Source organism: Sciurus vulgaris, assembly GCF_902686455.1.
Source record: "Sciurus vulgaris genome assembly, chromosome: 12".
Lineage (NCBI taxonomy): Eukaryota > Metazoa > Chordata > Mammalia > Rodentia > Sciuridae > Sciurus > Sciurus vulgaris.
Genome location: NC_136473.1, coordinates 76979717 through 77005170, shown reverse-complemented (window position 1 = coordinate 77005170; position 25454 = coordinate 76979717). Strand labels below are relative to the sequence as shown.

At 43.8% G+C, this 25454-nt stretch overlaps 1 protein-coding gene across 14 annotated transcripts; it reads left to right on the top strand.

Annotated features, from left to right (window-relative positions):
* The first annotated feature begins 13 nt into the window (after positions 1–13).
* Positions 14–25454, top strand: PFKFB2 (6-phosphofructo-2-kinase/fructose-2,6-biphosphatase 2). Of its 14 annotated transcripts, XM_079108137.1 has the most exons (18): positions 246–398; positions 1403–1513; positions 8174–8299; positions 8817–8913; positions 9538–9604; positions 9724–9798; positions 10148–10204; positions 11068–11192; positions 12787–12994; positions 13408–13554; positions 14304–14408; positions 15112–15241; positions 16001–16063; positions 16309–16373; positions 16990–17181; positions 17810–17882; positions 23071–23101; positions 23388–25454. In XM_079108137.1, exons 2-16 carry the CDS (start codon positions 1423–1425, stop codon positions 17879–17881), a joined length of 1620 nt encoding a protein of 539 aa, XP_078964263.1. In that variant the 5' UTR covers positions 246–398; positions 1403–1422; the 3' UTR covers position 17882; positions 23071–23101; positions 23388–25454. The 14 variants fall into 14 exon arrangements, with proteins under 14 accessions (XP_078964264.1, XP_078964263.1, XP_078964259.1 ...); XM_079108138.1 differs by lacking the exons at positions 246–398; positions 23071–23101; positions 23388–25454 and adding exons at positions 14–32; positions 144–238 and having other exon boundaries at positions 17810–21729; XM_079108133.1 differs by lacking the exon at positions 17810–17882 and having other exon boundaries at positions 16990–17169.

Sequence of the window (25454 nt, the reverse complement as noted above, 5' to 3'; positions counted from 1 at the left end):
AATACTCCGCTCTCGCGATAATATGAAAAAAAGTAAGGCTTTTTATTAACCCCGCCCCCAGCCTTATTAGTTACCAAGCAACGACGCAACCAACCTCCACAGTGCTGGGAGACTTGGGCGCCGGCGGTCTTTCTCCTTCACAGTTCCATCTTCCTTCTGGAGCTGGGGTCCGGGATTCCGCCTGGAGCCCCGCCCCCTAGGTCCTGCAAGTGCCCGATTGGTCGATGATTCTCTCCAGGTGAGGCTGACGCGCGGGTGGGCGGAGCCAGACCCGGCCTCGTGATTTGCCGCGGACAGGCGTGCCGGGCCCTTAGCCACAATCTGTCAGCGCGGGTCTGCAACGTTACTGGGGAAGCTTCGGGGCCGCAGCCGGGAGGGATCTTAGAAGAGCTCGTAGGGTGAGCGACAGTTGCGCAATACCTGCAAGTGTCTGAGCGGGCGGGTTGGGGGAGGCTACATGCGCCGAGATGAGGTGCTGGGTGGAGATGCCTCGCCCTTTCGGGAAGTGCCGGCCGCCGTGCAGTGCCTGGAGTGCAGATCTTTAGGGACCCCCGAGCGGCAGCAGCTGTTGGGTTGGAGGATTTTGGGCTTCAGTGAAGGAGTCAGTGCAAGGGCTTTGAAGCTTAGGACCTTATGTGTCAGGAGCCCCTTTGGTTTCTGGGTTTGGGTAGTGAACTTGAGACTCTTCCACTCCAGTTCATATCAGGACTTAATTTTATTTTGCAGGTAACCTTGGGGGAGTCATTAACCTCCTTTGCACCCTAGCATTCGTTCTTTACATTGAGTCCCAGGGGATAAATAGGGAGAGGGTACGGAGCAAGGCTTGAGAAGGAGAACACCAGAGGAGAACTGATGATATGTTACTGCCGTCTCCGAGTTCAGTTACATGCTTTCCTTCAGGGAACATGTTTGAGATTTCCCCTCATGATCATTTTTATTTTTCAAGACTGAGTCTTACCTTTGGAGTGGATTTACTTTCTTGATACTACTCCCAATTCCCATTACTATCTCCCTTCTCTTAAAACTAGAATCTGAGGCCAGGAGAAAACATGCACAAGCCATTTAATTTGATTTACTTCAGTTTTTCAATCTGTAAAATGGAAAGAAGTAATAGTGGTAATAAAATCTGCCTCATTAAAGGGTTTTTGGAAGCAATGCAGAAGATAAGGTATGTTAATGTAAGCTCCTAACTCAGCAAATAAATACAAAGTTCTAGTGCAACTCTATAGGCCAGGAAACAGAATGGAATAGATTCATGACAGGTAACTGTTAACTGGGAGAAACAGAAATGGACTTGACTCTTGACCTAGTGTTCTTTCACTTATTCCACACTGATCATCTTCATTGAGTGTTTTGAGGGACATGTTCTTTCCCTTCCTTGCATTCTTTTTCTCCCTTCCAGGTGCTTCCTGAAGAGCTACCATGTCTGGGAACTCTGCATCTTCCACAGTGCACAACAAGAACAGTTATGAACCCAAACCCACAAATCTTCGAATGACAGATAAGAAATGTTGTGAGTTCTGGGAAATATAGTTCTTGGAAATATAGTTGTAATCCTAGACTCTGTTGCTTGGTGGGAGTGAGAAATAATTCCTTGATGCTGGGAATTTAAAAAAAAAAGTTTCCAGAGGGCAATTTCCTGTCTGAAACAAGTAGACTGTCCTTCCAGCTAGTTGCTGGTGTGACCCAGTAGTTTATTCTTTCTTTGCATACATCTGTACACTTGCTTGATGTCAGAAGTTGGAGCAAGCATTGTATGAACAGTAAGAGTGGCAAGTTGTAGAAATTACTTGGAGCTGTTACTATCTCAGTTTCCTTTTATCTGTTGGGCTAAGTTCCAGGTAGGTGTTGCTCATTATGGAAACTAGGTAGGAGCCAGTGTTACCTTGTGTCACTCCTACAGGCCTCAGGGAAATGAGCCCTGACAAGTGACTTCTCATGGTGTCTTGGGCACTTTACCTTCTTACAGGTTTAGCTATTGGACTTTGTAAACTATTACACAGGAGCATTTCCATGTCAGTCTTTTAGATAGAGATAGCAGGAAGGGGCTGCAGGGGGATGAAGCATCATTTCCTGTCCCCTGTCATCTATATTCCTTAGCATCTTATAGGCTGCATAGCTGCTCAAAAGTCTGGGACTTTAGTCCCAAGATGTTTCTGGAAATCTCAAGGAATGTTAACTTTATTCTCTGCTTCCAGATTGCACCTTTCCTTGGAACTCTATCATTCAGTTGTTCTCACTTCAGTGGTTATATATGTCAGCAGGTGGAAACAGCCCACCAGCATGAGACCAGGGAATTGTCTCATTCAAAGCTTTCCTTAGAGCCTCCACCTTGATGTCAAACTCTTGTCAATTTCATGATTAAAACAATACTGTCTCTTCCCCAATCACCTGTGAGGCCTGTGGGACAGAAGCAGCTGGTTTGGATGTGATACTGAGGTTGGCACAACTCTGTGATTAGGGTCTCCTTTGCCAGGGCAGAAAGCCAGGTGCCAAGGGCAAAATGCCCCATGAGAGATAACTAATACAGCATGATGTAAGTGTAACTTCTAGAGTCAAACTACCTGAGTTTGAACCCTGCTTTTACTCTTTCTTAGCCGCGTGTCCTGGAATAAGTTGCTTTCTCTCTCTGTGCTTCACTTTACTCCTTTCAAAGTGGGAATATCAGGAATATCCTCCCCCAAGAGTGATATGAGGATTAAATGAGCAAATATAGGAAAGCACAAATATAGAAGTTTGGACATAGGTAACGTACATTATTTTACACAGGTGACTAACAGCCTCTTGGATTTATTCTGGAAACATTGCATATAAATCAAATTATACTCAAATGCTGAGCTTAGAGCTCGCCATTTAAAAAGAGTCTTGTGAAGAATTATTTTTTTCAGTAAAGAATGCGTTCTCATTTTGTCTGACAATATTGTAACTCAGATTTGGTGATCTAGGATGCACTTCTTTCTCTCTCTTTTTCTTTTTTTCTTTTTTTTTTTTTTTGTACTGGGTATTGAACCTATGAGCATTTAACCCCCGAGCAACATCCCCAGCCCCTTTTTGAAATATTAGATACAGGGTCTTGCTCAGTTGCTTAGGGCCTTGCTAAGTTGCTGAGGCTGCCTGTGAACTTGTGAGATTACAAGTTGTGCCACTGTGCCCGGATTCGGATGCACTTCTTAAAGGGGGTACACTTATGTTACTAGGCTGCTTGCGTCAAAGGAGAGTAGAAACCAGATGTGGTGGTGCATGCTTGTAATCTCAGCAATTTGGGAGGCTGAGGCAGGGGGATCATACGTTTGAGGCCAACTTTGGCAATTTAGTGAGCCCTGTCTCAAAATAAAAGGGACTGGGGACATAGCTCAGTGATAAAGCACCTCTGGGTTCACTCCCCAGTACCAAAAAAGAAGAGAAAAAGACCAGAGAACTGGGGAGTAGAGCAGCTGGTCGTGGTTTTTTGTTTTTTGTTTTTTGTTTTGGTACCAGGGATTGAACTCAGGGGCATTAAGTCTCATCCCCAGTCCTTTTCATCCTCAGCCCTTTTTTGTATTTTATTTGGTGACAGGGTCTCACTGAGTTGCTTAGAGCCTTGCTAAGTTGCTGAGGCTGGTTTGAACTCAAGATCCTCCTGTCTCAGCCTCCAGAGCTGCTAGGATTACAGGTGTGTACCACTGCGCCCAGTAGTCAGGGGTATTTCTGACTATATAGGATACTCCGTGTTGTTCCTAGCTCTGCCTGATTCTGCATACGAGCAGGCTCTCCTACGTACCTTCCTACCTCTTCTGCAATTTTTCCGCTTTGAGGGCTTTAATTTAGGAAGCAGTAATCCCAACTCTCCTTCATATTTTCTAGGTTTTCATTCCTGTTCTGGGCTCTTAATTTCTCTTTTCCAAGCTTTATTTTCTAGCAAACTGCTTTTTCTCCCCAACTGGAAGTCTCTGGGTTGTCCTAAAGCCACTGTCATTCATGTTCCCCACTTTCTCCACCACCTCGTTGGACTGTGAGACTGTGGCACTCACAATCACGAGACTAGAATACATAGTTATGAGACTGTGTGTTAGTTTTCCTTTCTCATGCACAGAGACATATGTAAGTTCGATTCTTTTAAACATCTGAACGGAGGAGTGGAGGAGACTACATTTGTTGTTGTTGGTTTTTAAAAAATTTTTGATACCTTAAGTAGATCTGGAGCAGATAAGTTCACACATGAACCTTTCCCCAAGTATAAAAGTAGTCCATGTTCATGAAAAATCTAGATAATAAAGAAAGAAAGTGAAAAGTAAAAATCTTTTAGAATCATGCCCATCCCTACTAAGCTTGATTCCTATAGACATCTTATTCTGGCATATCCTATTAAAATAGGTTTGTACTATATATATTTTGTTCTGCTGCCATTTCCTTGTAATAAATAAAAATTATTGTATTGTGGAATCTTCTACATGTTGGTTAATCCAGATTTGCCTCATTCTCCACGTGAATTATTCTCTGACTTTTCCACTGTCACAAAGAATGCCGCAATGAGCATCCTTATACCTTTGTGCATTTGTGTCAGAAACCTTTTCTACTGATATGTTAGGGGAAATGGCAAACAACTTGTAGTTATTATTGGTCAGTGTTACTAATTTTCTCTCCACGGAAATTCAATTTTGTAAGCTGCTTCCAGTATTTCAAGATACGTGATGGAAGTTGGACACGATCACCTATAGTTACACTGATTGACTAAAACATCAGCTTCCTTATTATTTGGCTGCAGTTATATGAACTTGGCTTTTTTTTTTAATGTTGCTAGACTTTTTTTTTTTTTATTCATTTATATGCAGTGCTGAGAATTGAACCCAGTGCCTCACACACTCTAGGCAAGCGCTCTCTACCATTGAGCCACAACCCCAGACCCATGAACTTGGCTTTTTTGTGATGGTCAGTAAAACAGCAGGAAATAATCAGTTTTTATGACTTACAATGAATAAAAATTAGATATTAACTAATGAAGCAAGCTTTATGGACCTATTTAGAGTGAATGCTGGAAGAAGACCTTGACCATGGAAGGGATAGGAACCCTTGCTCTCCAGATCATTCTTCCAGGTTAGGATGGAGAGTATAGTTATGGTTACCATGTTGGGAGGCTCCAGAGCGGCAGCTAAATGGGAAGTTGTGAAATCTAGAGTCTGGTCAAGAGCCTTAACCTTGACTTTCTGTTGTGGAACTGTGAGCAATATTCAACTTCTCTGGGCTAGAGTTTTTCTTTGTATATGAGGAAAGACATCAAGATAACCTTCATCTTTTCTAAACATGCTTATGAAAGGAAAATGAATCTATGATTAAAAAAGTAAATTAAACTGCACAAGGAGCGAGTTGGGAATTCCAGGAATGAAACAGGTTTCTACTGTATGTCAAGACACCGCATTACAGTGTCCCTGCAATGTGAAGTAGCTTCCATTCCAGTTTAAAGTAGTGTGGGGTGATTTTGTTTTTTAACATACAGAACAGAATGTTCCTGGTTCTGCCATGCAACAGTCTGAGATAGTGTGTTTTTGTGTTTCAGTCTGGAAGGGAGAAGTCCAGGTTGCAGCAGGTGTGTGGGTGTGTTCTGAGCAGAGGCAGGAGGGGAGGTGCTGGAGGACAGGGTGTGGAGTCCCTGGGGGACTGTGTTCTTTTGTTCTTAGTATTCTCTGTCCAGCCTGGTAAACACAGAACAGCTGGCTCCCTGGTTGCCTTCAGAGTCACTCCTAAGTTTCAGTTCATTTTAAGCTTCAGGGAGGCTAACAGGACCTTTGGGGGAAGAGCCTAATGGGCTGGAAGGTGTGGACAAAGCAGTCCTGGAAGCGCAGCTAATGAACCAAGTCAGGGGGGATTGAGAAGAGTGTGCACTCAGCTGGAGAAAGTGAAGACCCAGGGGATTTGACAACTTGAACCTGATGCAGCTAATGCCAGGCAGAGTACATGTGCTTGTTAGGGGTCAGCGACCAAGGATTAATGCCCACTGAGGCTACCAGGTGGTGTTTGCTTGCCTTTGAGCTCCCTGTTTGCACAGAGATGAATATCATCTTAGCTGCATAACCTACATTGGGGGGACTCCTGCCCAATGTCAGGAATTTCCACATGCCCAGAAGATAAAGGGCTAAAAGCCCAGTCCTCTGACCCAGAGTCTGGGCATATACCCCTCCTTTGGGCCACTCTGCTGCCTAGTATTTCTTGCTAAACACTCCTATGAAACTCTTCCTTCTGTGGTCATTTCTTTTCCTGGGTCCTTCTGTTGCCGAAAACTCAGTTCTTGTCCCCATCCCAATCCAATAATGAGGACGTGGTTTTGAGAAAAAGGAAAAAGAAAGTTTATTGTTTTGCTAGCAAAAGAGAAACTCGGGGGACTCCTGTCCCAAAGGCTGTGATTGTGCCCATTAGCAGGAATGGGGGCCTTTAAGAGGTGACTCAAAGGCTACGTTCCCCGTGTTCTCTGTCTGGAGTTGTAATTCGCTTGTTAATTTGGGAGACAGTAATTTATGAGATCTCTAGTACCATCCCAAAGTCTGGATTACTTCATTCCTATGGTGGGTGTGTGCTCAGGGACAGGTAACTGTGCCTATGATGAAGAAGCGTAATCCTGTTTCCCCTGAGATTAGAGAGGAGGAGAGATAAGGTAAGAACAGGGAGAGAGGAAGAGAAAGAAACGTGTCCATTTTAAAAATAAGTTGCATTGGCAGAGCAGCAAGGGTTATATTCAAAGCATAAAGTGGACCACTGTTACACTTCTACCTACTTCTCAGCTGAGATCTTTTAACAGTTCTTTCTCCAAAGATGAAAGATGCACTTCCCATGCAAGTACTATTTTACTGAACAGTTTCTTAACCTGACAGGACCATCTTATTCTTGCAGAGATGTAGCAACAACTTGCAGGGACCCTTCTGGAAAGTGGTGCTGGGAAGTAGAAAGTAAAGGGTATCTTTTCATTTTTTGTCCCTGTTCCAAGTCTTTTCCCATCTGAGCAGGAAGAGCTTGAGGCCTCCCCTTCCCCAAGATTTCAGATTGAATCTTGGCCCAGGAAAGGGGTTGTAGCAGGTACTGATTCCTTCTACCTCTCGTCTGGTGGGATGGGCAGGGAGGAGCCAGACCTGTGAGCAAGCTAGGGAGGGGGCCTCTTTTAATGAAGAAAAACTTCAGAAGGAGCACAGGATCTGGATTCCAGTGCCAGCACTACCCTTGACTCATTATGTGTCTTTAGGCAAGTCACCTGACCTCTGAGCATTTAAATTGCCCCACCTATCCAGTGAGACTTATCTCTGTAAATGAACATTCCTGGAATAAGTCAATTACTAAGGAAGGATGGACCTTCCATTGTTCCTGCTTTTCAATTGTCTTGCTTTTATGTGGGTCATTGAGTCAGGCTGACCCGGATGCCCTTGTGAATTTAGCTCTACCATGAGCTTCCTGAGGTCTATTCAAATTTCTATTCAAAGTAGACTTTTCCTACCAAATCTCACTATGGCTTAGAAATTCTAGCTCATGGAGGAGGTGCCGGCCTAAGTGCAGAGACCAAAACAGATAGAGGTAGCCAAGCAGTTGGCAGGCTAATTTTTGCCTGTGGCTTTGAGGGGATGGGTGGAATCCTCAAGACAGAAACTCTGTTGGACCTGTTTTAGAAGCCTGCTCAGTTGGGCACTGATAAAATCACAGCTCTATCATGTTTGTGTTGGTAGGTATCCTCATGTTAGGAAGGGTACTGTAGTTACTCTCCATCTTGGGTACTTCTGTGAAGACTTCAGCATATGGGAAAGACATTCCTTGGTTTGGGTGCCTTCTGGAAGTGTGTGTGGCCCTTTAACTTCATTTCAGGAGAATCTGCTCAATATATTCTTAGTTTGCTTTCCCATTCCTCCTGGACCTTTGCTCCAACAGGTTTAGGAGGATTAAACAAGATCGTGAACTGGGCCTAGTGGTAAACACCTGTAATCCCACCCACTCAGAAGGGTCACAAGTGCAAGGCCTGCCTTAGCAACTTAGCAAGACCCTATCTCAAACATAGAGCAAGACTCCTGGATTCAGTCCCCAGTACCGAAGCAACTGTTTTTAAAACAAAACAATAACAACAACAACAACAACCCCAGATTATGACTGAGTTTTCTAGACCAGTGCATAAATTTAATGGGGCCTGTAGTCATTTAATTCTATTTGTTTCATTTCCTTCTAGCCTGGGCCTCCTACATGACCAACTCCCCGACTCTTATTGTTATGATTGGTTTGCCAGCCCGGGGTAAAACCTATGTGTCCAAGAAACTAACACGCTACCTCAACTGGATTGGGGTGCCCACCAAAGGTAGGTGCGGGTCATTCCTTGGGAAGGGAATGATTAGTTCCTGGGTCCCACTGGCTTCTGGGAGACTTATTCTGTCTGGCATCTAAGGTTATTGGGTGCTTCTGACAGAATAGTGGTTGCTTTCTTAATTTTGGATTCTCTGTCCCCAGACTTGTCTCCTCCTGGTCTGGATGAATTGGTCCAGTTTTGAGGGAAAGACTTTGATAGGATTATTAAGAATTAAGTGGGAATAGGGCTTTCCTTGCATGTGCATCATGTTATCTAACCCTAGGAGTATCCTTGTGAAATAGCTGGAGTGACACAGAAAACTGAAATTCAGATGGCTAAAGATTTGTCCCAAGGTGTCATAAATCAGGACATGAACCCAACTCTTTTGACTCTTAATCTGGTATTGTCTCCAACATACCACAGTACTTTTTGTTTTCAATCCCTTGGCTACTCTGACATTAGGCCAATGTCCCCTTTGGTGAGGCCATGATACTGTTTTGCTGCTGAGGGATTTGGGTGTCTTCTGCAGTGTTCAATCTTGGGGTTTATCGACGTCAAGCAGTCAAGTCTTATAAGTCCTACGACTTCTTTCGGCATGATAACCAAGAGGCCATGAAGATCCGCAAGTGAGTCTTTTTTTAAGTCCTGACCTCCAGGTCAACTCTTTCTGGGTCATCATGAGACTGAACGCCAGGGGGCTTGTTTTTCCTCAATAAATATCTTGTGGGGATTTAAGTGGAAGTTATCTGATAGGCAGATCATCTTGGGCTTTTTGGGTAGAAAAATAGGTCTCAGGGAGATGGTTGTAGACCATGCCCAACAAGAGAAGATACATGTGTTGGGGCACACAGTAAGGTATAAGATGGCATAAAAACTTCAAAGTAGCCAGATGTGGTGGCACATGTCCATAATTCCTGCGACTTGAGACCGAGGCAGGAGGATTGCAAGTTCAAACCAGCTTCAGCAATTTAGCAAAGCCCTGGGCCCTAAGCAACTTAACAAGACCTTGTCTCAAAATTTTAAAAAGGGCTAGGAACTTAGCTCAGTGGTAAAGCACCCCTTTTTTTCAATCCCCAGTTCGCACTCCCTGCCAAAGAAAGAAAAAACAAGTGGAGGAAAAAGATCAAATTAAGGAAACAATTTGACCAGAGGGGAAACTAAGTGGGAAGGGATGTGACTCCTACTGCAGTCGCACTGTTTGTGTCCCTGACTGTGTTTGAGCCTGCTGATTTTCTTTGCTCTCATGGCAGACATTGTGCACTGGTGGCCCTGGAAGATGTTAAGACCTATCTGATTGAGGAGAATGGGCAGATTGCGGTAAGCATTGTGGTTTCCACCCTGTTGGCAGCTGAGCTCCCCAGTCCCACCTTGGGTCTGCCTTGGTGGGGCTCCATTTCTCTGTCCCCATTCATTGACCTTATGTGTTTTCTGCCCAGGTGTTTGATGCCACCAATACCACCAGGGAGAGGAGAAATATGATCTTGAACTTTGCAGAGGAGAATTCCTTCAAGGTAGGATCTGACTCCCTGGTAGAGTAAAGGGATGAGTGGAGGTGGGGTTATGATGGGGTGTGGATGTGTTTGACTCTGGTGAGGACAGGATTGGATATCTGATTCTCTTCTCTTGGGGTATACCCCAAATCCTTGAGTGTTTTCTTTCAGGTCCTTTCTTAGACCTTTAGCCTGTATGTTTGAGGCCCAGGGAATGTGGTAAGAGCCATTTTAAAATGAGGAGGCCTTGAAGGATTTTCATGAAGAAAATCCTGGGAGATGTGGTGGCCGGGTGGGGTAGGAGCATGTGCTCTTAATTAACATCCTGGCATTTTTGACTGGTTTATAACTGCCTTCTCTCCATGGCCAGGTATTCTTTGTGGAATCTGTCTGTGATGATCCTGATGTCATTGCTGCCAATATCTTGGTGGGTGACACCCCTGTGTATCACCTCTTTCTCACCTTTGTGGCCTGTGTTTATGTGTATATGTATGGGGAGGGATCATGATAGAAATAGATGTGTTAAATGTCACAGAGTGATCTCTTCTTGCTGCCAGAGTGCCATTTTGTACTTCCATATTCTTCCTTAGGTTTTGAGCAATAAAATAAGAATGAGCTGCTGAATAAAAACCAAAACAGACTGTAGGAGTCCTGGCCTTGAGTTCTGTTATTAACTGGGTTCTGAGACTAGATATTCTCCTAGATCAGGCTCTTCATTATCTGTCAGGGCCACTTATAGGAATGTCATCTGCCCAGAAATTATTACCATTCTGGTCAGCATTCCACACACAGCTCCTCGTGCCCTGTGGGGTCATAGCACAAGACAGTCCTTATCCAATAGGTTGTGCTGTGTTGTGCCAAGTCATCATCTTCACGTGGTCTCATGGAGGTGCTTTCCCAACAACGTCAGAACTGGGGTCATCTGAGGGAGAGGCACTGGGTCCCAAGTCAGGCATTGGGCCTCTTCTGAGTAGCAGTGGGAGAAAATTGGAGCCCATTCTGTTTTCCCAGGAAAGTACATAAAGGGATTGGGCCCAGGAGCAGTGTCAGCTGCGTGACTGCCCCTGTCCTTCAGCCAAGGGCAGGCACATGACTCCCCAGTTGTCTTTTCCTTCTTGGTTGCCAGGGTCACAGGACTGGGGCGGGAATGCTCAATGAATGGGGAGCGCCACCACTCCAGTGAAAGGCTACTTTGATGGGCCTCTTTTTCTTTTCTTAACAGTGGCTATTTGTAGGAATGCTGTTAAGGGCAGACCTTTGAGGAGACCCTTACTATTCCTTTGATTTCAGGAGGTAAAGGTGTCAAGCCCTGACTACCCTGAAAGGAACAGGGAGAATGTGATGGAGGACTTCCTGAAGAGGATCGAGTGTTACAAAGTCACCTACCAGCCCCTTGACCCAGACAACTATGACAAGTGAGGTTTTAAGGCCATGGTTAGAAGGGCCTGAGGCAGGGGTCTCATCAGGAAAAGAGCCTTTCTCCCTCTGCCCCACAACTTCCAGACCTGTAAACATTATATTATTCCTAAGAAATAAGGTACAGATTATGGCTTTTATGTGGGTTGCATTTTAAACACTGAAAATTTTTTTTAATCAATTTTTTCTCTCTATTCTCTAGAGCAAGATTTTTTGCATCTCAGCATTATTGACACTGTGAATTGGATAATTTTTTGTTGTGGTGTCTTTCATATACATTGTAGGATATTTAGTAGCATCCTGGCCTCTTCCAACTAGATGCCAGTAACAACTCCAAGCTGTGACATCCAAAAATGTGTAAAGATATTACTAAATGTCCCCTGGGGGGCAAAGTATCCCTGGTTAAGAACCACTGTCCACATCTGTAGTTCTGAACTGGGGTGTTACAGGATACTCTGGGGGATGTGTCATCGTTTTTTATCAATTTTAGAAGTTTATTATATGTATATATATGTATATGCTTATATCACATGTAATATAACGTAACATATATAATATTGTACATATTACATTTCATATATATAAAATGCCTGTAAAGCCCTTAGGACATGTTTGACCTAGAAATACCTGACCGAGGCTAACCATCATTGCTATAGCAATGCCAATTGGTGAAGTGACATAGAATACAGATGAATTTGCCATATGTAAGGTGTGGGAGCCATAGTGAAATGTCAAGTTCATGTTGAAGAAAAATGATATGCACGTGGAAACCTGTGTAAATGTGTCCTTGTTGAAGAGTGTGCATTCAGGGCAGTTAACAGCTCTATTCAAATGGTGAGACCAGTGCGCCTGGCACACCATTAAATTGCTGCTGTGGTCTGTTTCTTGTTTTGAACAAGTGTGTGTATTTGTAGATGTTATCTCTGGTGGTAGGATGTTGGGTGATTTGTATCACCTACCTCTTTTTGTTTGTTTGTTTGTGTTTGGTACTAGGGATTGAAACCAGGAGCACTCTACCACTGAGCCACATCCTTGGTCCTTTCTATTTTTTGTTTTGAGACAAAGTCTCTCTAAGTTGCTTAGGGCTTCACTAAGTTGCTGAGGCTGACCTCAAACTTGCCTCGGCCTCCTGAGTCCCTGGGATTATAGGCATGCACTGCCATATCCCACTCAGTCTACTTTTTTTCTTAATTTTTAAATAAGCCCTTATTACTTTTATTTTGAGAAAAACCTTCCGATGCCACAAAGCAGATGGTTTTCAGCAGTGGCTCTGAGAGAGCTTGATTAGGTAGATGTGAGGAGTGGGTCGGTGTCTCTGCCTGTGGTTCTGCTTTCCTCCCTTCCTCTCATTTCTAATGGCACCATATTTTCACCACCCCAGATGGGGCCTGTGCTTTTCACCAACTTTGGGGCTTAACAAACTCATAGGTCCCCTGGTCTAGCGCCTGATGGGAAGCCTGAATTCTGTCTGCCATATTTGTCTCCACTGGTGGCACAGTTCAGGTGTGCGCCACCCTGTCCAGACCCACCCCCTTTAATCTTATTCTCAGATTTTCTTACCCTAGAATTTTTGTTTTCCTGCCCCATCCCTAGGGATCTTTCTTTCATCAAGGTGATAAATGTGGGCCAGCGTTTTTTAGTCAACAGAGTCCAGGACTACATCCAGAGCAAAATTGTCTACTACCTCATGAATATTCACGTCCAACCTCGCACCATTTACCTTTGCCGGCATGGAGAGAGCGAGTATAATCTCTTGGGAAGGATTGGGGGTGACTCTGGCCTCTCTGCGCGGGGAAAGCAGGTATGTATTTAGCCAGCAGGCTGGATTTCCTAGGCTTAGAATTAGAAGGGCATGGTGGAGGGCATCTATTTTATCCCTTCTTAAATCCCATTTGGGCTTAGGCTGTGGTTTCAGATGGTCAGGCAAATGCTAAAGATATTTTCTTGCTCGTGGCCCCAGCTCCATATTAAAGTACAGGTAATTTGGAACTATCTCCACTGTGATCATTCAGCCATTGAATATTTATTGTGCATGACTTGTGTACTTAGCACAGTACAGGGTGCTCCAGTTCAAGTTCATTTCCTCTTGGGTTTATATTTTGATCATGGTTTGATAAACTGCCAATTATAGGCAGTTAGCAGTTCATGAGTATGTGTGTATGTGTGTGTATTGAGTATGTATATGTTTTCTTTTTTTCAATTTTTAAAACCCAGTTTTCCCAAGCTCTAAAGAACTTTCTGGAGGAACAGGAGATAAAAGACCTCAAAGTGTGGACAAGTCAGTTGAAGAGGACTATCCAGACTGCTGAGTCTCTTGGAGTGACCTATGAGCAGTGGAAGATTCTGAATGAGATTGATGCTGTGAGTTGGAGTCTCTAATTCAGATGGAAATTTGCAGAAGTCATGATTCGGGCTGTTTTGTCCAGAAAACTAGAACCACCAAGTAGAAACTTCGAGGAAGCTGAATCTATGGCCATTTGGGGGTTTGGGGGAGGAAATGAGGACAACAGGACCCATCAGGGCTTCCTGCCTGCTTTAAGGTCTGTGCCAATGATGGGACCTAAACCAAGGTTTGACCCAGCCATTCTAGTACCTGGGGAGACTGGGGCTAATAAGGACTTGTTTTGTTCTTTTGTCTAATTTCCTCCTGGGAAAAAGAAGTAGCTAACAAACCCATTTTTAAATTTCTGCTCTGATTATTTGGTCAACTATTCTGGGAAAGTCCTTCCCCAATTTTTCTTGGCTTTTTCTATCCCTGGACACAAAAGTAAATATTAATTTTTCCTTCCCTCCTCTCTGCTATTTTATTCCTCCTTTAAGTTCTCATCAGTGTTCCTCCCTCCCTGCTTCCTATTCCTTTTAACCTGTTGACTCTTCCTGGCCTTTACATTCCCCACAGAAGTAGGAGAAAGTGGCAGCTTTCTCTCTGCTGTGGCTCCCCCGCATGGTACCCCGTGACACCCTGGTCACAGTCAGGTGCAGTACATGAAGGAACCCAGCACAGTGCCTGACATGTAGTAAACAGTTGGTGTTCCTCAGTGGCATCTTCCTCCTGTGGGATAGGACAGTGTGGGCCAGTCCATCTCCTCAGCCAGTGTGGCTCCTTGCAGGGTGTGTGTGAGGAGATGACATACGCAGAGATCGAGAAGCAGTATCCAGAGGAGTTTGCTCTTCGAGATCAAGACAAGTATCTGTATCGCTATCCTGGTGGAGAGGTGAGACTTCTCATGTGGAGTAACTACCCAGCCCTCTGCAGGTGGGGGGATAGCTTTAATTTGGAGGATGGGCTGATGTGATCTTGCAAGGTGTAGAAAGGATAGTCTCGCTATCATTTACCTTCCTAACCACGGGTCATCCGTCAGCTCAGGCAGTCCAATGCCTCATTAACTTGTTAAGATCTCTAGAGAAAAGAGTCACAAGATGTCCTCTGTGGAGAGTACTGTGGAATCCATGTGATCTTTTTTTACTCCTTTCCTTTTTTTCATTCTGCTCCCTCTTTCCCACCCCCACTCAAGTGGGTCTAATCTACTTTAGGACGTTCAAGGCAAAAATAAATAGACCAGAATGGCAGAGGTCCAGGAAACTTCTAGAAGTCTCTCGTTGCCTTATACCCTGCTTCTTAATCATGGGAACCACAACAACAAAACACACACATGCAAGTTAAATTCAAACTTGCTTTTTGTGACCTGTGATTTTCTTGGTCTTACGATTGCTATTAAAAGATCCAAGAAGTATTCTTAAGATACAGGCGGGGGGGGGATGGGCAGTGGCAGCTAGTAAGCAACACGGACTCACTGAGCCTCCAGGAGAAGAGCCAGCCTGGGGAAGAAGTGGCCTCTTGACTCTGGGATTCAGTTGCTGGCCTGGCTGCCAGCTTGCACCTGGCCTCCTACCAGCCTGCTCCACTTGCCCCCACAGTCATACCAGGACCTGGTGCAGCGGCTGGAGCCTGTCATCATGGAGCTGGAACGTCAGGGCAATGTCCTCGTCATCTCCCACCAGGCTGTCATGCGATGCCTCCTGGCCTACTTCTTGGATAAGGGCGCAGGTGCCATTGGAGGGAAGGGCTGGGGGACACATCCATGGGGAGAGGGCCAGACTCACAGTGGCACCAGGATTCCTGGCAACTGGGCTTCTTCATCTTCCACTCAAACTAGAGTACATTCTTCCGGCAGCAGTGTGGGGCTCCCAGCAGCCACTGGGTCAACTGCTTGCTGAATTCACTCCACTGCTACAAAAGCCCCGGTGGAGGGTGGCTGCTGTTGGTGCTGCGTGAACCTGCCTGCTAGGGGGCCAGCATCTGGCTGATGCTCCTGGCAGCATCAGGAAAGTGGTTGAATAGTCCCTGCTTGTCACTTTGGCTACTAGGAAGGTGGTATCTTAGAAGCATCTTCGTCCTTTGGGTTGGGGGTAGGCAGCTCTTTCCAGGTAAGGACAGTAAGGAAGTGCTTTTTCCTTTTCTGACCCTTCCCTTCTCGATCTCTTTGAACCACTGAAAGTCTGCAGATTGGCCTTTGGTAATCCAGATGGGCCATAGTCTTCCTTCCCTTGGGGCCTGGGGTATTGCACTTATTTCAGTTTTGCCTGCTTGGAAGAAACTGAGATGGCCTTATTTCCTTCCTTACCACTCAGAAGATTGGGTGGCTTCTTCGTCCTAATTATTGTGTGGGTTTTAGGGAAGAAGCTGTACAACTCTAGGTGGTGGTCAGGGTTGAAGAAGACTAATGAGCTCAGATCCTCTGCGGCTAACTTGATCTTACTCCATGATTCTCAGAGACTTCCCTTATCCCAATCTTTCTTTTTTCAGATGAACTGCCATACTTGAGGTGTCCTCTCCATACTATCTTCAAACTCACTCCTGTGGCCTACGGTAACTATGAGCTCGGGGGCTGGTAGGAGGTGGGGACTGAGGAAGGTCAGGGTATTTGGGTTTTCTCTGAAGGTTATCCAGAAATTTGACTGTTCTCCCATATGTCAGGGTCATTGCATTAGCGCTGTCCATTTTTAAAGGGATATGTGTATATGTGTGTGTGTTGGGGAGCATGCTTTCCTATATGGAAGCTGAGGAATTCTTTGCGCTTTTTCCTGAAGGCCCTAATTTCCTTTGTTTCTCAGGGTGCAAAGTGGAAACGATTAAGCTCAGTGTGGAGGCTGTGAACACTCACCGCGACAAACCGGCTGTAAGTATTTTCCCATGGACCAATGTGTCAGGTTCCATCTCCCTGAGTCCTTGAACCTTTGGCATGAAGAGACTGGGGTTTCTTTTATGTACAAAAGGAAAGCTGATCCAGAACTCATGGCCTCAATAGTCTGCTTCTAAAAGGAAAAGATACATTTTTAAATGAATTAGCACCTTTTTCATGAATCTTAACCTTGAAAGTTGGCTCCTGGAAATTAAGTATGGGAAATGTTCCACTGAAATGAAATCCAGATTCCCCCCCCCCCCCCCCCCCCCCCCCCAGGAAGGCTCCCTTTAGAGAACAGGGTTCAGAGGAGCTGAAAGGTGGGGACAGCAGGTTTAGGTTGGTTCCTGGTCTGCCCATGATCTCTGTGGCCTTAAGTAAACCCCTTCTTTAGTGGACCCCTTTCTGGTTCTGGGCGATGCTCAGGGAGCTTTTCTCTCTGTGACCCTTTGAGCTCCCTGGGGCCAGGAGACCAGGCCATGTCCTGTGAGATTCTCTGTGTGCAGAGGAGCAGGAGGAAGGCAGCTTCTGTGGTTTCAAGGATTATTTAACCTTTGCAAGTAAGCTTCTGGCGTGGCTTTCATTTGTGTGGTGTCCCTCCATTTCCAATCAGAACAACCTCCCCAAGAACCAAACCCCTGTAAGGATGAGAAGGAACAGCTTTACGCCTCTGTCCAGTTCGAATACAATAAGGCGTCCAAGAAATTACAGTGTTGGGAGCCGGCCCCTCAAGCCCCTCAGCCCTCTCCGTGCCTTGGACATGCAAGAAGGGGCCGACCAGCCGAAGACCCAAGTCAGCATTCCGGTGGTGTAACCGTGTGTTTCCCTTTAGCCCTGGCCTCTTGCCCTTGTCACTAATCTCAAGGAGTCATTTAACTTCCACCCCCACCCCTTCCCTCAACACCTCACCATTATTCTTAACCCAGAATATGAGGTCACCCATGTGCAGACCAACTTTAGTTGTTCTCCAGTTGGAAACATCTCCTCATTCAGGGGCAAGATGGCAAGTTGGGTCTTCTCGGACAGGTTCCCAGATGGGGTGGTCTGGAGGAGGAGGAGGAAAAGGATACATACTCCTCTGGGGCTAAGCATACCTCATAACTTGGTTCTTCTCTGTTCTCTGGTGTCTGAATTCATTCATGTCCTAGCACTGGTGATGTGGGGATGGTGGTGAGCCAAGGGAGCCAGGAAAACCCATTTTTCCTTCACCTTTTCTCTGTAATGTGTATTTCACTCGCAGTCCTTAGTCGACTCTCTCCCGTTTTCATCTCCACTTTGGATTGTCCAGTGTGATGCATGACATTGTGGTGTCTGTCCAAGAGGGAAGGAACAATTGGTGTGGGAGAAGGCCAGGCCCCAGTGATGTTTTCTGCAGTGGGCCTAAGTGGATCTGGACTGGAGGAATCTCCTTTCCCTTCTCCCTTCCTCTCTAGCCAGGTTCTGAAAGGGCCAGCCCAGATTACAGAACATCCACAGAGTGCTCTGGAGCTTGCAAGTGGACATAGGGTGAGAGTTCTTCCCTCTTTTCATGGGAAACAATCCTATAGTTTTGATGCCCTGGGGGAACCTGGCTCTGGGGAAGTGGGACACATCTTGGTTTGTATTTTTACCCTGAAGAGCCAGGTGTAGTCCTTTCTGGCTGTGGAGTGGGGTTTGGGAGAATAGGGTGGTCTCTAGTTCTTCTGGGCCTCTCGGTTCAGCCAGATCTTTTTTCCTGTGGCTTTCAGGTTCTTTGCCAATCACAGCAACTTTCCTGCCACAGCCAGTGACCTCTGGGGCTTTTTAGAAGGATGGAGTTAGATTCTGGATTCACCACTGATGTCTGAATCACTCAAAACAAAAGGCAGAGAAGAGCTCACTACGGTTTCCTAAAGCTGCTTATTATTTTCCAGTAATTTTCAGCACAGCCCTAAAATTTAAAAAAAAAAAAAAAAGAGCAATTATCAAGTGTGAGAAAGCTTGATAATGAACTTAATCTCTCTTATTGGGGTATTCTTTTGTTTATAAAGAGAGGTTATCTTGACGTTCTGAGAAGTTCCATGCAGACCCACTCTTGACTATTCTTACCTATTCATTTCTGTCATCTCATTTTCTTTGTAGGGTTTAAAAGATATTATTTAAAGAAGGGGTTCTTAGTTCCTTGATGGCTTTCCTTCTATTTCAATTTTGTATGCAAAATATATGAATGTATATGTGCACATTTTTTTTGAGAGACAAATCTAGAGTTTTCGTGAGATAATTAAGAGATAGGTGACCCCCTGCCTATCAGTTTACATTTTAGAGTTAACTGGTGGGAGCAAGTTAGCTCTTTCCCAAGGGTGTTTGTTTTGTAATAGAAAGCCTTTCATCATGGCTCTCACCCAGGAGGCTTCCTTGGGATCTCCTTTACAGCTTTGGAAACTTACACATGCCTGGGTCCATCTGAGTCAGGCTGAATGCTGACTCAGAAACTCTGGAGTTGGAGTCTGGGCATGTGTGTGTTTAAACAGCTTCCCTAATGATTCTGATTCATGCCCGGGTTGGGAATACCACCTTAGGAGACTGGGTAGAAACATACCCAGGTTGTAGTTTCTTGGAGAAAGTATCAACCTTGACATTTCGAATTCCTCTTAGTTCTAAAAGGACAGTTCTTTGGAGTTGGATGTTGGAGCAGATCACCATCCTAAATGAAGCAGTCCTCTTAGTCAGGCCGCTGTGCTTTAGAGACTTACTGTAGGGTCTAGTTCCATCTTTTACCCTTCACATTGCAGAGGGAGGTGGAACAAATTCCTAAATTACATAAATGTCCTTGAATAAAAGCTGGGGTTTTAAGCGCCCAGGAGAGAGGTCTTGAGGTACTCCCTGCGGGACGAGGAAGGTTGTCTCCACCTTGAGCCCTTCACTGTTACATTCCAAGTAGGATACCACAGCCTGTCTCCAAAGGCTGCTGCCATCGATTCTTCTCAAAATTGTGTCTTAGACATAAAGTAACCTGTTCTTCCTGTCAGGCTGTTGCACAAGGTCTTTAGTAGTGTCTTTGTGGGTTTTTGGGCTGGATGAGGGAAGGAGGAACAGAAATAGAGGGAAAGGTCCTTGCCCTCAAGAAGGCTACTTTAAGAGACAGGGCAGATAATTTGCAACAAATGAGCATTTGTGAAAGATCCACACACTGAGTCTGGAAGTGCTGATGTTGCTGTGACTGTTCTCTTGTCCAATGGCTGTGAGACCAAAAGTGTTGGGGGATAGAGATGGCCCATCTCCCCAGTGTGAGAATGAATGTCTGGGAAATATGTGTGGCACTTTTACAGGGTTACCTTTTCTAACTTTGTTGAGATGGTGGCAACTCTAGCCCAAATGGGCATTCAGTCTTTTCTCCTGCTGCGAGCTGAGAGTAATTTAGAGATTGTAAATAAGAAGAGGGAGAACTTTGATCCAAAGAAGTGGGAGTTAGGCTGCACTTCCTCTTGGCCAGAGGGGCCTTCTCTGACTGACTAGCGTTGGGTTAGCCTGTTATAAACACCGTCATTAGAGACAGGTCACTGGAGGTTCATTTTGGCACTCATTCTGCCAGTGATATTTCTAATCTTCCCCTGTGTTAGTTTGCTATTCCCAGAGGAAGAACTGAGGTAACCATGTCCTCACATAGGACAGGGGAAGTTGGAGTTTGAAAACAGCCCAAGGTTCAACGTCCTTCAATTTTTGATTCCTTCAAAGATGTAAAGAGAATATAGGATTGAATAGAGCTCTTCGAAATTTTAGGGAAGTCCTACTTCTCTCTTTTCTTTTCTATCCTTCACCCCCTTATTACTTGAATAATGTATATTGTTAGTAGATACCTATGACTCTGCTTGTGTCTGTATCACAAGTCCTACAAAGAAAGGATGGACTCCAGAGAACCCTTCGCTGATATTTTAAGTGTTGCCTGGGGGAACTAGGTGAGACTTTGACATTTGATCTACTGGTATAAAATGGGGAAATGAAAGTCATACTTGTTTTTTCTTACTTCCAAGCTGAATGAAGAAGTCTGTAACAGATTTGAAAGGATTTTGTTGCAGATTCAGAGAACCCACTTCTCTTCTGTTCCTACCTCCTAATTTCCAAATTGAAATTTTAGTTCTTATTATCGGTATAGTCTTTGATGTTGTCTTGGTAATGGTCTGGTTTTATATCAAATTGGAAAATAGAATAAGAAAGTCTTTTTCAAATAAGAAAATCTTTTAAAAATCTTTTTAATCCTAAAATTTTGAATCTCTTAAAAATCTTGTTATATGCATTGTGTTGGGGAATTGCCCTATATCATTGTCTCTGGGTTTTGTTTTCATTTCCCAAGAAGTTGGAGTGGAGGATACAATGTATTTGTACACCTGGGCAGAATGGTTGAGTGTTTCTTGTGAAGATCTGGTGGGCCTCTTGCAATCCACATTTGATCTACAAATGTAACGGTATTTGAAGAAACATGATATAGCTGTTCGCAAATATATCCATCTTTTGGTTTTTCTGGGGGCAGGAGATCTGGGTTCTAGAGAGACTCATTGGTGCTTAGGGTGGCCAGTGGACAAGGGGAAACACATCTACTTCACTGAGGCAACCGCGACTGGGTGATGGAGTCTCATGAACATCTCATTATCCTAGCCAAGCCCAGAATGCATGTTGTATTTGTGATCAAGAAGTTTGATAGACATACCCAGCTTTTCCTATATGCATTTTGACTTTTTATATTTTTAAATTTTTTAATATAAAGATATATCGTCACATTGGCATGTTAGATCTTTGACTTTCCCTAAAGATAACACAGACATCAGAAGTGTGTCCAGGAATTTTGTTTAGACTCTTAGTGTCCCTAAGACTATCTCTAGAGGGGTCCGTGTGCTGACTGACTACTGGGCTACCATACAGTCTGTAAGCCAACAGTCTTCTTGGTTTTCGCATTGTACTGTTTGTTAGTATGGTACATTACTGTAATTTTCTATCTATGGCACATGTCCTAAAAAGAAAGGAACTAAACACTATGCATTTTCTTTATGGGGAAGTTCTGTGTGCTATAATTTTTCATAGACATTTCTTGTATAATAGTGGTCAAATTCTCATTGTCTTTATAAAGATGATGGTTGTATGGTATTTTTTGAACTCAGCTAAGGGAATGCCTATTCAGAGTCTGAAGTTGTGATTTCTACTAAAAGTCATGTCATCTAGTCTCCTGCTTCAGAGTAGGACTTCTCTTTCACTATCCATTCCTGAACCTTCTGTCCTCACCTTACCCTGTTAAGGAATATATAGCATTCTATTGGAGAGTGTTATTGTTTTTAATCTGCCATGTGTTTGGTTTTTATTCCTAATATAATAAATGCAAAGGAAATTTGCATTCAGAAACTGATTTTAAGAGTGGGCAAAGGTATTCTTTCCCATAAGCCTTTCACTAGGTACCTGTGACCAACATTTACATACTCAACTATTTTTGTATCTGAATTGCTTGTGTACATTTTTATTGTTGTTGAAGTAACAAAATCAACTCATTGTGATATGGTGATGGTTTTTCTGTAGTAAAAGTAAAGGACTAACTGCCACTGGTGCTCTTTGGAGAAGACTAAGAGTGGGGCTGAGCACCACAGATTTGAATGGAAATGGTCTGGACTGGGAAGCCCAGGAATAGAGGTCTCCTGAGGACTTCCCAGGCACAGCTGTGTTGAATGTAGGAACATCAATCTGTGGCAGCATTCTGATTTAATCTGATGACACTGATGACAAAAATTTTTACTCAGATCCACTAAAGGTGTATATAACTGTATTGGAAATGTGCTTTTGTGTGTGTGTGTGTGTGTGTGTGTGTGTGTGTAGAATGGGTAAATAAAATTGTTGAGTAACTTGAACCTATCAGAAGGCTTCTGGGTTTTTTGTTTTGTGTTTTGGGCTATGTCCCCACTGACACCCTACCCCTAAAACTTCACCGCATGCTGAGAAGACTTGGGTAGGCCAACAGGAGTTCTCTGTGTGACTGGAGTCCATGGTAGACATGGCTCTCTTTCACCACCTTCTGGGGATAATGGGAAGGACATTATGGGAAGCATGTGAACTTGAGTAGTCATGTACACGAATTGGTAACTATGCAAGAATTAAAGGGAAATTACTCTTGATCTATGGTGCCATGACTCCTACTAACAGCATGTAGCTCATATTACCTGTTATTAAAAAAAAACAAAACAAAACAAAAAAAACTTTGGAGATCTTTTATAATTTAGTGGGCTGTTTCTTTTAAAATATACCCTGCCTATTTTTAAAGAGATTATAGCCCATGGTGATAAAATGGTTATTAAACAACTTCTGGAACAGGAAATACAGCTGAAATTGTCTTGCCATTCTTATACTTTGTTCCTTGTTACTCTAAGAAGGACTAGGAGCTCATTAGAAATGCAGTCTCAGCTCCCATCCCAGACCTACCACATCAGATCTTCATTTTTACAGGATCACCAGGTGATTCATAGGCACATTTAACATTTGAGAAACACTGTTCTAAGGGGAAGAACTTCTCACAAGGTAAAACATTAAATCCCAGGTTAGGGGAAAAAGTTGATCTGCCCTGATCACTGATTTCAGAATGGCCTGGAATAACTATAATGGTAGGGACCCTCCTCAGAAGCCAAGTAGCCTCCAACTGCAGTGTCACTTTTTTGACATGATCTTTGGCTGATATGGGCTGCCTACTTTCTTTTTACCACAGGAATCCTGACCACTTCTGCATCATATCTTAGGTATGTAGTTTATGGTCCAGGTCTGAAAGGAGAACCTGGCCCAACATGGTCACAAGGTCAGCTTCTCAGGGAAAGAAGCTCTTGTCTATGCCGTTTTAGTTTGCCTGATTCCCCAGAGTCCAGGTGTGTGTGCAAGCACACCAGTGTGTCCTTGCATGTGTGTGGAAGGGGGGAAATGAGGGCGGGGGAAGCAACTGAAGGGCTGGGGCTGACTTCTCCTGTTTTTCCCTCTTCATCTTCTGGTTGTGGTATAATGGCTTTGCTTCTCTTCCTCTTTGACTCCTAGGAAGTGGATACTGTGTTGGCTGAGCATAAACCTGCCTCTGTGACATCTCTCACGTTGTTCTCCTGATGATGTAGAGGCTGAGGCCAGACCTTTCCGAGGGACTGGATCTACTGTAAAGCTTGGGATGTCAGCTCCACTGAGGCTAGAAGTGGAAGTTAAGTGGGGACTGCAAATTCGTGGCCACCAAAATGAGGCCCGGAAAAACATCACCACATTTCTTTCCCCATGCCTAATGGGAATATCAGTTATACTGTGACTCAAAACATTTTAACAGCCTGAACCAATTAGTTTTTTATCATCTCTTTGTTGGGTTTGGTCCAGGTTTGTGAATATTATTCTATTTAGGCATTCAGCATCCTACCTGTGACTGCATCCTAGCTGGCTATTTGCCTGAGGTACATATACCTCTCCAAATTTGGTTTCTGAGCGAGAGGGATGAGCTCCAGGAAGCCTTTTCTGTGCAATAAGACTGGTCTTTGCATCTGGTGCAACCCAGCTGGCTGGAGTCCAATATACATATGCTATCAGTCATCTCTTGATACATTGGAAGTGAGACAGAATCTCCAGGTGAATGGAAGGTATCTAAGAAATTCAGTACCTAGAATGTCTCTTCTGAAGTGATGGAACGCAGTGTCGGTAGCACCCTTTCCATTTAGAAAAGTTTTTCTCATTCCAGGCCCTTCAGAGCAGAGCCTGACTAGCAGACTTCCCCAGAGGTTACCCATCTTCAAGTTCTCTTTTGTACAACTGTGTTTTTGTATAGCACGTATTTAATCAGAATGTAATGTAATCTCTATCCAGTGATGTGCCTCTTCTCATAGCTGAAGAAGACTGAGGTAATTCTCCAGGGTGACTGGAATGAGGGCTGGAAAGAGGGTGCCATTTCACTTATACCCCCATGAAGGAATGAAGACAGCTCCTTGGGCATTAACTCTATTGGGACTTTTTTTTTTTTTTTTGTCTGCTTTGAAATGGGTAAAGGCAAACCTGCTCTTTGGTGGACTCTGTCATGGTGACCTGTTCTCTAAGAAAACTGTGATTGTGATTTCAAGAAAGCAGTCCTGTGATGTCTGCCTCTTATCCTGTTGTCATTGTCTTTATCAACTGGTCTCCTGTGTCACACCATAGGAGCAGAGGAGAACCAAGACCACAATGCATTCGTCACTGTCCTTACAGATAAGCTGGATCACCATTATTAGATCAGTGATCATCAAATATGCAAATGTCTCTATGAATGTGACTTTAATATGTTGCTACTCCTGAGGAGGAAGAATGTGAAATCCCCACAGGACACTAGATCTTACAAACAAAATTTGTTTTTTTTTTTTGTTGTTGTTGTTGTTGTTTTTTTTTTTTTTTTTTTTTCCCAAAATAGCACGGTTTGGGCTGTAATTTTTTTTTTTTTTCTTTTTTCACTCAAATGTCCACTTACTGGGCAGAAGTCTGAGTGGCAAGAAAAGTGATGAGATTCAGCTTTTCCTAAATGGTTCTTTTATACTGTGGATGATGCAGGAGACTGTTACTGAAGATGTGAAGAGCTGAGCTGGAGGCACTTCAGCATCTGGCAACTTGGAGCTTATTTTATGCGCACAAAGCTGCCTTCAGAAAGCTCCTTCCTCTGCTCTGTAGCAGATAGTTTTCATCTGGCTCCTTGTAGCATGCTGTACTGTACTGATTTGTTCTTCTGATGCAGATTTCTTTCTGCATCTAAATACACTGTGTTCTGATGATCAATGTTTTATTTAGTTATTTATTTTATCCATATGAAGCATTTTTATATCCTCCTATCAGCATTTGCATGTATTTAATCAGAATGTAATGTAATTTATTTTGTCAGTGTTTTAGTAGAGGCCTGGGTGGTTTGGACTTTTAAGTCTGATGTCTATAGTGTTACTTAAATTTTCAGAATATGAATGTCTGTAAAAGGATAGTAACTATGTTAAAGCACGTTGGACTTTTTTTGAGCACTGTTTTCCTCATTGATTTTTATTATAAATCAAGAGATGTATTTCTGCACAGAAATGTTCATCTCTTGGATAAATAAAATATGCTAAAATATGTGAGTAA

Excerpts from the sequence above, each read along its gene's own strand:
- PFKFB2 (XM_079108137.1), top strand. The coding sequence starts at position 1,423 with ATGTCTGGGAACTCTGCATCTTCCACAGTGCACAACAAGAACAGTTAT. Across the intron at positions 11,193-12,786 it reads GACCCAGACAACTATGACAA|GGATCTTTCTTTCATCAAGG; the intron begins GTGAGGTTTTAA and ends CCCCATCCCTAG. Across the intron at positions 12,995-13,407 it reads TCTCTGCGCGGGGAAAGCAG|TTTTCCCAAGCTCTAAAGAA; the intron begins GTATGTATTTAG and ends TTTAAAACCCAG.